General features: G+C 47.7%; 1 protein-coding gene across 1 annotated transcript in view; it reads left to right on the top strand.

The window, feature by feature from the left end:
- Positions 1-11,315, top strand: part of SLC2A4 (solute carrier family 2 member 4) — a 50,050-nt gene extending 38,735 nt beyond the window's left edge. The window contains exons 6-11 of the mRNA XM_083581030.1: positions 333-495; positions 2,345-2,532; positions 4,373-4,477; positions 6,501-6,602; positions 7,302-7,505; positions 8,114-11,315. Coding sequence (XP_083437156.1) covers positions 333-495; positions 2,345-2,532; positions 4,373-4,477; positions 6,501-6,602; positions 7,302-7,505; positions 8,114-8,335 — 984 coding nt within the window. The 3' untranslated portion in view covers positions 8,336-11,315. The remainder of the gene's footprint in view (positions 1-332; positions 496-2,344; positions 2,533-4,372; positions 4,478-6,500; positions 6,603-7,301; positions 7,506-8,113) is intronic.
- Positions 11,316-12,641: the final 1,326 nt, after the last annotated feature.

Below are 12,641 nucleotides of genomic sequence, written 5' to 3'. Positions count from 1 at the left end.
CCAGAAATAGTACCTCAGGTTAAGAACTTTGCTTCAGGATGAGAACAGAAATCGGGCTCCGGCGGAGCGGCGGCAGCAAGAAGCCCCATTAGCTAAAGTGGTGCTTCAGGTCAAGAACAGTTTCAGGTTAAGAACGGACCTCCGGAACGAATTAAGTACTTAACCTGAGGTACCACTGTATGGCTAAAAACATCCTTTCTGTGTTTTCTGTTCTGTCCAGAACGTGGTGCGCTGGGGGGGGGGCATGTTCCCTGGAACCTGCAAAATCTGTTTTGAAAAATGAATGAAACAAGAAATATTTCAGGTGTCTAACTGGCTTTTTTGTGCAACAGGTGTTTGGTCTGGACAGTCTTCTGGGCACAAGTGAGCTGTGGCCGCTGTTGTTGGGTATTTCGGTCGTCCCTTCCATCCTCCAGCTCCTGATGTTCCCCTTCTGTCCGGAGAGCCCACGATATCTCTACATCATCCGCAACAAGGAGTCCAAGGCCAAAGAAAGTGAGATCTCCCCGTTTCCTTTCCCTCTGCCTTTCCCCATTCATAGAATCGTAGAATTGTCGAGTTAGAGAGTTGTTGTTGTTTAGTCGTTTAGTCATGTCTGCCTCTTCGTGACCCCCTGGACCAGAGCACGCCAGGCACTCCTGTCTTCCACTGCCTCCCGCAGTTTGGTCAAACTCATGCTGGTAGCTTCGAGAACACTGTCCCACCATCTCGTCCTCTGTCGTCCCCTTCTCCTTGGGCCCTCCATCTTTCCCAACATCAGGGTCTTTTCCAGGGAGTCTTCTCTTCTCATGAGGTGGCCAAAGTCTTGGAGCCTCAGCTTCAGGATCTGTCCTTCCAGGGAGCACTCATGGCTGATTTCCTTCAGAATGGAGAGGTTTGATCTTCTTGCAGTCCATGGGACTCTCAAGACTCTCCTCCAGCACCAGAATTCAAAAGCATCCATTCTTCGGCGATCAGCCTTCTTTATGGTCCAGCTCTCACTTCCATACATCACTACTGGGAAAACCTTAGCTTTAAGTATACGGACCTTTGTCGGCAAGGTGATGTCTCTGCTTTTTGAGATGCTGTCTAGGTTTGTCATTGCTTTTCTCCCAAGAAGCAGGCGTCTTTTAATTTCGTGGCTGCTGTCACCATCCTCAGTGATCATGCAGCCCAAGAAAGTAAAATCTCTCACTGCCTCCATTTCTTCCTGAGTTAGAGAGGGACCCCCACAAAGTTCTCTAGCCCATCCCCTGGCAATGCAGGCGTTACACCTAAGTCATGTGACTACAACATCATTTTCTTTTCTTTTTAAATAGATTTTATTTTTAAAAAAATTGGGGGGAAATACCACGGCTAATGTCAGATACCTTTCCATCAAAACTGAAAAGTTAACCTAAATCAAAACGCAGACCAGGAAGAGAAAAGGGGTGGGGAAGGTGAAGGGAAAAGAAAAACAGTAAGAGAGAAAAGAAAAAAGAGAACTTCTGATTTTTCCGTCTTTCAGCTATAAGCAGAAAATTATTCAACGCATCCATTCCCAACAAATCCACTTTCTATAAACCTTATCTTCAATCTTCAAACCCAGATATCATAAGCCCATTTTCTTTTTCACGTAGAAAGCCTATACGATAAGAAGTTTCCAGTCTTTAGTAAATGTTGGCGATGGTTTTTCTCTGATTAAACACGTCAACTTTGCCATCTCGGCTAGGTCCAATAATTTTAAACCAGTCATTCCTGCATGGTGGCTAATGATGAATTTTCCCATCTTTGTGTATATAAGTGTCTCACGGCTTGTAATCATATACAGTGGTACCTCAGGTTACATACGCTTCAGGTTACATACGCTTCAGGTTACAGACTCCGCTAACCCAGAAATAGTGCTTCAGGTTAAGAACTTTGCTTCAGGATGAGAACAGAAGTCGTGCTCTGGCAGCAGCAGGAGGCCCCATTAGCTAAAGTGGTGCTTCAGGTTAAGAACAGTTTCAGGTTAAGTACGGACCTCCAGAACGAATTAAGTACTTAACCCGAGGTACCACTGTATCAAAATAAAGTTCCATAGTCTTTTGTTCTAATTGTGTAGCCATCAGTTCCAGCAGGAGGAGTTGTGTTTTCAGCCGACCAACTCTACAATATCCTTTACGGGGCAAGGAGACCCAGAACTGCACACACAGTGCTCCAGATACAGTTGGGCCATAGATTCGAATCACGCCATTGTTCGATATTGGCAGTTTTCTGTTCGATCCCTCGCACGTAATCTTCCTTTCTTCACGTCTGCCGCCCCCTGAGCCTCCTATCTCTCTCGCTTCCCGTTCAACCTCCCCCCAAAACACACAGTGACGCCCCCTCTTCTTTCCCCCTCCAGGTCTCAAGCGGCTGACCGGCCAGGTGGACGTGACCGCGGCTCTGACAGAGATGAAGGAAGAGAAGCGGAGGATGGATTTGGAGCGCAAAGTCTCCATCGCGCAACTCTTCCGCTGCCGCATCTACCGCCAGCCCCTGCTGATCGCCGTGGTCTTGCAGCTATCACAACAGCTCTCTGGCGTCAACGCGGTGAGTTTGCTGCAGGGGGTGGAAGAATAACAGAACTGTCGAGTTCTAAGGGAACCCGAGATACCATCTAGTCCAGCCCCCCAAAATGCTGGAATCTCAGCCGAAGAATCCCTGACACCCAACCTCTGCTCAAAATTCTCCAACCAAGGAGAGCCCGCAACTCTCCGAAGGAGTCCGTTCCACCACCGAACGGCTCTTACCGTGAGAGGGACGCGGGTGGCGCTGTGGTCTAAACCATGGAGCCTCTTGGGCTTGCCGATCGGAAAGTCGGTGGTTCAAATCCCCGCAACGGGGTGAACTCCCAGCTCCTGCCAACCTAGTAGTTCGAAAGCACGTCAAAGTGTGAGTAGACAAATAGGTACAGTCATACCTCAGGTTGCAGACGCTTCAGGTTGTGTTTTTTTTTTTTTTTGGGTTACGGACCTGCCGAAACCCGGAAGTACCAGAACGGGTTACTTCCGAGTTTCAAGGGTCACGCATGCGCAAAAGCGCTAAATAGTGCTTTGCGCATGCGCCGAAGCACCAAATTGCAACCCGTGTGTGTGTAGACACGGGTTACGAACGTGCATCCCGCACGGATCACGTTCGCAACCCGAGCGTCCACTGTACTGCTGCGGCGGGAAGGTAAACCCGTGTGTGTGTAGACACGGGTTACGAACGTGCATCCCGCACGGATCACGTTGGCAACCCGAGCGTCCACTGTACTGCTGCGGCGGGAAGGTAAACGGTGTTTCCGTGCGCTCTGGTTTCCGTCATGGTGTTCCGTTGCACCAGAAGCGGTTTAGTCCTGCTGGCCACATGACCCGGAAAGCTGTCTGCGGACAACCGGCGGCTCCCTCGGCCTGAAAGTGAGATGAGCGCCGCAACCCCAGAGTCGCCTTTGACTGGACTTAACCGTCCAGGGGTCTTTTACCTTTTTTACTGTGAGAAAGTTCTTCCTGAGGTTTAGTCAGGATCTCCTTTCTCGCGATAGTTCAGATCCTACCTTCTGGAGCAGGAGAAAACAAGTTTGCTTCGCTCCCCATTCTCAAAGAGGGGGACATTTGCCTTCCTCCAGTCTGCAGGGACCTCCCCAGTTCTCCAAGAATTCTCAGGGATTATAGACAGAGGCTCTGAAATGACACCCCGCAAGCTCCTTTGGCACCCTTGGGTGCATCTCATCAGGCCCTGGAGATTTAAAGCAGCTATTCCCTTCGCCTGTTGTCTTTGTCCATGGAGCTGGAGGAGACTCTTGAGAGTCCCATGGACTGCAAGAAGATCAAACCGATCCATTCTGAAGGAAATCAGCCCTGAGTGCTCACTGGAAGGACAGATCCTGAAGCTGAGGCTCCAAGACTTTGGCCACCTCATGAGAAGAGAAGACTCCCTGGAAAAGACCCTGATGTTGGGAAAGATGGAGGGCACAAGGAGAAGGGGACGACGGAGGATGAGACGGTGGGACAGTGTTCTCGAAGCGACCAGCATGAGTTTGACCAAACTGCGGGAGGCAGTGGAAGACAGGAGGGCCTGGTGTGCTCTGGTCCAGGGGGTCACGAAGAGGCAGACACGACTAAACAACAACATTCCCTTCGCATCTCTTTTCCTCTCTTGGGCCGTAGCTCCCTCCCTGCATCACTCTATTCCAGACTGCTTTCATTTTTAGGGTGAAAAAAGAGACAAAGTAGGTGTTGAGCAGTTAAGAAGGTGTTGAACAGGAGCAGGAGAGGAAGTGAAATTTTTTTGTGGGGGGTGTTTGATGGCTCTGAAGGGGACAGAGTTGGTCCAGCCATGAAGCAAGATGTCTTGGGCCAGCCCTGCTGGGGGACACTGTCATTTGACCGCTCTCTCTCTGTCCTCTTAGATATTTTATTACTCGACTGACATCTTCAAAAAGGCCGGCTTGGAGAAACCCATCTTCGCCACCATCGGGGCTGGCGCCGTGAACACGGTGTTCACCGTCGTTTCGGTAAGAACCTCCTGCCGCTGTATCCGTGCCTGGCAAATGTTTTATTATATATTTTTTTATTTTATTGACTTACAAAAATTATACAGACAGCAAAACGAAGAAGCCTAAATTAACATTGCTTTCTACCGATAAGAAATAACACTAACTATTACAATAATGAAAATACTAAAAATACATTTACTTCCCCTTTTGAACTTCTATTCTGGTTACAATATATTACTATTCTATAAGAATCTATTATATCCTTTGCTGTCCCATATCTTATTTTATTTCCCAAATTCAACCTAACCCTCCCCTCCTCCCACTGCTCCCCTTCACCCGCGTGAGATTTTCCCATCATAATATTTTTTCTAGTTGCTTTAATAGAATAGAATAGCATGAAAACTGTTAAATTATAATTACCTCTTTTGTCCTTAGACGCTTAACAATTGCCAATTAAGAGTTCTGCTTTAACACCATATTTCTTCATGTATTCCCCTATGCATTCCCATTCTGTATAGAATTTTTGATTGGAGCAGAACCCTGATAGATGCAGTCATTTTTGCCCGGCCAATCTTTATACGCATTTAATACAAAGTAATAATAGCAATAAGGGACGCGGGTGGCGCTGTGGGTTAAACCACAGAGCCTAGGACTTGCCGATCAGAAGGTCAGCGGTTTGAATCCTCGCGATGGGGTGAGCTCCCGTTGCTCGGTCCCTGCTCCTGCCAACCTAGCAGTTCGAAAGCAGTCAAAGCGCAAGTAGATAAATAGGTACCACTCCGGCGGGGAGGTAAATGGCGTTTCCGTGCGCTGCTCTGGTTCGCCAGAAGCGGCTTGATCATGCTGGCTACATGACCCAGAAGCTGTCTACGGACAAACGCCAGCTCCCTCGGCCAATAAAGCGAGATGAGCGCCGCAACCCCAGAGTCGTTCGCAACTGTACGCAACGGTTGGGGTCCCTTTACCTTTACCTAATAATAGCAATAACAGTGCATTGGGAACATAAAAGAAATTCCCCTGTATCAGGCCAGTCGCCCCCCTAGCCCCCCTAGGACCCACAGGTTGAGAAAGGCTGCGAGTTTGGACCAATGTGGTTGTCTCCCAGATGTTGCTTGCTGGACTACAGCTCCTATCATTCCTGACCATTGGGCCATGCTGCCTGTTGGGATTTGGAGTCCGCCAATCTCTGGAAGAATTGCCTCCTGCTCTGCAAGGCCTTTGACTGCCTGAACCGCTCTTTCCTTTTTTAATTGTTTCTCTTCTCCACCTCTTTCTCTCTCTCTTTTTTTACATTTTAATTAATTTTTTAACACATCAGTTCCAACAGTCATACAGCATAACTTCTCGTCTTATACAATGTTTTTAGACTTCCATCAACACCTCTGATGCTTTTCTGTTCTCTATCGCTTATTATGCATTTCTTAATTTCTATATTTCTGATAATTTCTGATTTCTTTCCGCAGGGCCTGTAAGACAGAGTTGTTCCGCCTGGCCTTTGGCTTGGAGCCAATTTGGTTCCCTCCCCCTCTTTCTTTTTTCTTTTCCTTTCTCCTCCTGCGATGAGGCTACATTTTAATATATTAATGTTTCAATATTTTAATGTTGTAATTTAATTTTGTTTTTTAAGTTGTATTCATTCAACTTGTTTTTATTATTGCTTGTTAGCCGCCCTGAGCCCAGCCTTGGCTGGGGAGGGCGGGGTATAAATAAAAATTATTATGATTCTTATTATATTACATTTAATTATCCTTAACTAATAATTCTCCTAATTATCTTTCTTGCAGTATTTCAAATAATTCACCTTACAAAACTTATTGCAATCCTACTAGCGTAATCTGTTCATCACAATTGCTTCTCAAATAGTTCGTAAATTTACTCCAGTCTTCTGAGAATCTCTGGTCCCGCAGGTTTCGAATCCTTCCTGTTAATTTTATCTAACTCTGCATAGTCCATCAATTTCATCCTCCATTCCTCTTTCGTCGGTAGTTCTTCTCTCCACCTCTTTCTCACGACCGTCTTCATCTTTTCTTCTCTGCCCCAGGTGTTCCTGGTGGAGAGAGCTGGCCGGCGGACCTTGCATATGCTGGGATTGGCGGGAATGGCTGTGTGTGCCATCCTTATGACGGTGGCCCAGGGCTTGACGGTGAGTAACTGGGCAGAGGACATAGCCCTTCATCGGGTCATGTGGCTAGCAGGACTAAGCTGCTTCTGGCAAACCAGAGCAGCGCACGGAAACACCGTTTACCTTCCCACTGGAGCCGTACCTATTGATCTACTTGCACTTTGACGTGCTTTCGAACTGCTAGGCTGGCAGGAGCAGGGACCAAGCAACCGGAGCTCCCCCCGTCACGGGGATTCAAACCGCCAACCTTCTGATCGGCAAGTCCTAGGCTCTGTGGTTTAACCCACAGTGCCACCAGCGTCCCTTATAGCTTGCTTAGCTTATATGTAAATCTGGTACATATGCTCACATATGCCTTGGACATAAAAGGCAAGATACTAGGGCGGAGAGGGTATTCCTGGCTTTTGCCATTAGTTTAATCTTCCTCGTTTTAAAGTACAGTGCTACCTCGGGTTAAGTACTTAATTCGTTCCGGAGGTCCGTTCTTAACCTGAAACTGTTCTTAACCTGAAGCACCACTTTAGCTCCTGCTGCCGCCGGAGCACGATTTCTGTTCTCATCCTGAAGCAAAGTTCTTAACCTGAAGCACTATTTCTGGGTTAGCGGAGTCTGTAACCTGTAGCGTCTGTAACCTGAGGTACATATTTTACATATGAATACGACACATTTGGTCGCGAGAGGGTTGACGCAGCGCCTCCCGTTTCTCTCCACGCACCGCAGGATCGTGTGCCGGCAATGAGCTACCTCAGCATGGTGGCTACCTTTGGCTTTGTGGCGTTCTTTGAGATCGGCCCGGGACCCATTCCCTGGTTCATTGTGGCGGAGCTCTTCAGCCAAGGTCCCCGCCCGGCTGCAATGGCCGTCGCCGGCTTCGCCAACTGGACTTGCAACTTCATCATTGGGATGAGCTTCCCCTCGATCGAGGTGAGTTTCAGCCGCTAGCCCTTATATAGACTCTTGAAATTGCCCGCCCTGTAGCCCAAAACATCATACGTACATCACAGAAGGAGGCAATCTTCAGCAGAAATCCTGTCTGCCAGGATACCTGATAATGGTCACTGATTGCTTTACCGGGGCAGCCTGGCCATTCTTTTGTGATGGTTAGTACTTTACTTCCTGAATCCAGGTCACAGGCTCACCCTATTCCTACACAAATACGCCCTTAAGACAGGATTTGTAAGCGAAAAGACAATTTTCCCCATTTTCCTGCCTTACTGCAGAGGGTTATATGAGGTCATTGGGAGAGTCAAAATGGCTTCAGGATTGCTCTCCTGTACTATTTCAGACACGTGGTTTATATACTTATGTATGTGTTTGCCTTGTACATTTATGAACATTTGTTTTAAATTTGAGACCTTAGAATTATTATAACAGGGTGGTTTGCCCGTCCTCGGAGGCTCAGGGGGTGACGCATACGAGAACAGGGCCTTCTCTGTGGCGGCCCCTAAGCTGTGGAGCTCTTGAGGTCCTGCGCAGTGCGAGACCTGGCAGGGCTACAGTTTCTCACGCTCTCCTCTTCCTCCTCCTTGCAGGGAGCCCTCCACTCGTACGTCTTCCTCGTCTTCGCAGCCCTTCTCTTTGTGTTCTTGATCTTCACGTACATCAAGGTTCCCGAGACGCGAGGCCGCACCTTTGACCAGATCGCCGCTACATTCCGACGGACGCCATCTTTGCTAGAACGAGAGATCAAGCCGTACACGGAACTGGACGAACTGAGCCCGGACGCCCATGAATGGGCAGGCGGCGAACCCTAGCGCCCAAAAGGCACGGCAAATGTGGACCGTGGTGTTCAGGGTAGCTGGCAAGAGGTACCAGGATCTGCCTAGCACTTTAATGGTGCCACAAGCCTTATTGGCGTGTGGTCAGAGTTGAACCCTATTTTTTTCTTTGTTTTCATTAGGTCAGTTTTTAGCCTGGATGTGTTTTTAATTTCTTTTTTTTAAGAAAGAAAGGAAAAACATTAATAAAAAGCAGGGTGGGCATTGTGGGGTGTGGGGGACACAGGCCCATCGCCCCACTTTCTTTGTTTCGGAGAACAAGAAGCTCGTGGCGTCGAGCCAGGAGCCACGAGTTCTGATTCTGTAAATAAAGGATTGTGGGGGATTTGCACTGAGAGCGGACGCCCTGGGAGGCTGACGTGCTGTCGAGATCCAGGAAACGCATTCTCCCCAAAAGCAAAGTTCAAAGGCAGAGGCTGAATCTGAAAAAGGGACGGTGGACGGTGGGGTGGAAGGAATAATTCTGAGGACAGCGACTAAATTAATCTTCTCACCGATTTTCGGGTTATTTATATGTTGACTCCATTTTCGCATCGAGCCAGGGCTCAGCCCTGACTTACACAAGCAGCTGAGAAAAGAGTGCCCCAGAACATGTGCTGAGTTCTTTCCCGCTCACACCCTAAGGAGCCACGCTCAGGCCTCTCCCATCACCCCGTTTTGGGGTGTGGGGAGGGGTCAGGGCTTTTAGGCCCGAGGGCTGACCCATCTCCTTCTAGAAATTAAGAACTGGAGGGTGGGTATGACTAAAACCATCCTTGGATGCTCATGGAGAGGTAATATGGTCAGTAGTGACGTTTCTGGGGTCTCAAGCCCCCCAAAAAACCCATTTTTGCCTGCACCGTGGTTGCCTAGCAACAGCAACAATGGCTGCCCTGGATGTGTTTAGTGACCACCATGTGTGTTGCCTAAGCACTCCTTTGTTGAGGACTCTGTGGCAGGGTGAAGTAGGGCAGGGAGATCAGAATACGGTTTTGGGAACTGTAGTTTCCTAATGGTGCCAAATCATTGCGGGGGGGACCCAGGTCCATTCCCAGAGTGGTTTAACAATCAGTTCCTCTTCATGGAGGACTCTGGGAATTGTAGTTCCGGGACAGGGACTAGCGGGGTCTCCTAACGATGCTCAGCATCCGTTACAAACTACAGCTCCCAGGATCCTTTGGGGGCAGCCATGACTGTTTAAATTGGTATCAGTTGTGTTTTCAACGTTGTATAGCGTGACTGTGGCCTAAGAGTAGGTGCAGAGAGGAGGATGTGTCACCCATTCTCCAGCTTTGAATGTCAAGGCCATCTCGATGGATGCCCCCAACAGCTTATTCTGCACTTCTAGAACTCCCTCCTATGAGGAATATTAAACCACCGGCAAGGCCGCTTGCGGAGGATGTCACAGCAATCGCTTCCCTACCAGAACACCCTGGGAATTAAGTTTTCTAGCGGTGTTGAGTTTTCTTTGGCAGCGCTGCCTGGTCTCATGGTTACTTTGGTTAGCGTTTCGGCACAGAGAAATGCAAACCGCCATGCGCCATGAATAAACCAAGAGGTCTCACTATGGGCAGAATCTAAAGTTACGTGAGTGGACTTCCTCGTGTGCAACAAGATTTCGCCTCCCTCCATCTACTCCAGAGGGTCCCGCAAACCTTCGAGAGCAGATTATGAGGAAGCAGGGAGAAGATGATGACAGTCCCATCATGGAAGCCTGTTGCTCTCGAGAGCGCATGGACAGCGCATAGAACCCTGTGGTTTATAGGGCTCTACGAATGGTCCATAGCAGTTCAAAAAGGCTTCCCGTGTGAAGAAGAGAATCTGTGGCAAGGATTTCTCCTTCCTTTATTTCAGTGTGGCTTGCTTACAAGGGTCACATATTTTTTTAAGAAACACTCAATCTTAGGTGATTGCGTCAGGGTGTGGTTCATCCTCTATTATTGCCAACTGATTAATGTTATCAGTTTGATTCCAAATGTATAGCTTGGTTTTCTGGAAGGTGAAAAGGTAACTTGCTTGCAAAACAAAAATGGAGGAGAGAAAGAAGGCCTCTTGGTCCGTTGCAACCTGAGTTGGTAGGAAGTTGTAGTCTAAATTATCTGAAGGGCACCAGGTTGAGAAAGGCTGGTGTACGTGTCCACTATCTTAAAATTGCAATAGCACTCACCTGAGATGGGCCGGAACTGAGTTCCAGATGGAAAAATGTCCTGGCCTCACCAGTTACAAAGGCCAACCCCACACCCTACCTCAAGGGCAATACTTGGGAAGGTGAAATAACAAGTTCTTTTCTAGGCAGAACAGCTGCAAGGATATGTATTTATATCGTTTGGCATTAATCGTAAATGGCAAGTATTAAACCGCAGGGAACCTGGCTAACCCAGTCGTTTTCAGGTATTGCCAAACTGGTTTGAAACCATTGGGGGTTTTCACCCTAAGCCTCGCAAGGACATCTTTGAAAACACGGTGAGCGTGAGAACACAGGGTTTCTTGGCTGGGAGCGATGGAAATTATAAAGGGATTTTAATGTTGTAGAACAGGCCCTGTGAAGCTGTGCCATCGGGAGTCCACACCATCTTACAAATCCAGACTTGAACACGTGTAGTGAACTTTCTAGTGGTTTGAGCTTTGCACTGATTCTTCAGCACTTTTTACCACGGCACTTAAACCCCAAGAGGGCTAGGGCGACTTTTCTATTAAAGGTGGGCTTTTAAAACAAGAGCAAATGGACTGCATCACTCCATAGGCTACGTTAGCCACCCAGCACTCAAAATACTAAATGGAAGCAAGGAAGGGGGGAAAAAGGACACCCACTTTGTAAAAAGGGTTTCCCTCGGGACTGTGCAAAGGATTCTGTTTTCTGTGTATTTAATCGGAGGAAGAGACTCTCGAGATTACAGGCATGTTTGTGTGTGCGTGCGCATGTTAATGTTTGTATTTCCAAGAAAAAAAATATTTGTATATAAAGAATAGACTCTTATACGGCTGTTGCTTGCTTTACATTCGTTCTCTCCAGTTCTAAATGTTTAATGCATCAGCAATCTGTTCCAAAAAGTAAAAGGAACAGGATAGTTCAAAATGCCACACAGATAATAGGGGAGTTGAGTCTGCGCCGCTACTTCTTAATATTTTCCTTCTCCAAAGTCTGAATCCTGGCACTCAGTAGCTAGAGAGGTGGGCCTTCAACTGCCCCTGCTTTTCTGGAAAGGTTAACAATGCCACAAGCTTCTTTAGCGATTGATCACTTGATCACTGTGACCTGTTCCTCAACTTTCAAGGAATATTTTGCCCTATGTTGCACAACTCCCTTTTTGCTCAAGCCCAGGGGTCAGCAGACTTTTTCAGCAGGGGGCCGGTCCACTGTCCCTCAGACCTTGTTGGGGGCCAGACTATATTTAGGGGGGGTGAACGAATTCCTATGCCCCACAAATAACCCAGAGATGCATTTTAAATAAAAACACACATTCTACTCATGTAAAAACACACTGATTCCCAGACCATCCATGGGCCGGATTTACAAGGCGATTGGGCCGGATCCGGCCCCTGGGCCTCAGTTTGCCTACCCATTCTCAAGCCCATTGCTGGATGTCTTTTTGCATATGAGCAAAGAAACTGGCTGTACTCTCTCCCACTCCCAAAGAGTCAGTTTTTGCCAAGGAGAGAGCAACTGAGGCTGTTTTGCTGGGCCTTTACAGTACATGAAGATACGGGGTTGTTTTGGCTTGAGCCATGTCACCGGCCCATGTACTCTAACGGTGTCTATTTGAATTAACGGCAGCTCCCATGTCTTTTAACTGGAGATTGAATCCAAGACTTCCTGCATGCAAACAGCACCCTCTACTCCTTGAGCTAAGTGGCCCCTTCCCAGGGACTTAAAATTGAGATTATCCCAGCAAACAAATGATGTTTCAGTTATATTGGACTCCACAATGTCTTTATAGGAAGGCATTATTTATTACTGGTAGATGCTGGAAGTGCAATGCTGCAAATTCCATGTTGAGGCGTATGATGTGGGCATGTCCAGTGGGATATTCAAGGTGTTGACAATGACATAAGAACTTAGGAGTGGATCAGACCAAAGACCCATGAAATCTAGTATTCTGTTCCCACGATGAGCAATCAGCTGCTTCTGGGAAGCATGCAAACAGGACCCAAATGCAATAGCACTCCTGTCCTCAAGAACTGGTATTCAGAAGCAGACCCTAATGAGAACATCTAGCCATCACAGCTAGTAGACACCAATAGCCCTGTCTTCCATGATTTTGTCTTAATTCCCTTTTAAAGCCATCCAACTGCTCACACTATC

The sequence above is a fragment of the Podarcis filfolensis genome, assembly GCF_964270895.1.
Source record: "Podarcis filfolensis genome assembly, chromosome: 13".
NCBI classification, from domain to species: domain Eukaryota; kingdom Metazoa; phylum Chordata; class Lepidosauria; order Squamata; family Lacertidae; genus Podarcis; species Podarcis filfolensis.
The sequence above is the reverse complement of the archived record's forward strand: the minus strand, read 5'-3'. Positions and strand labels throughout refer to the sequence as shown.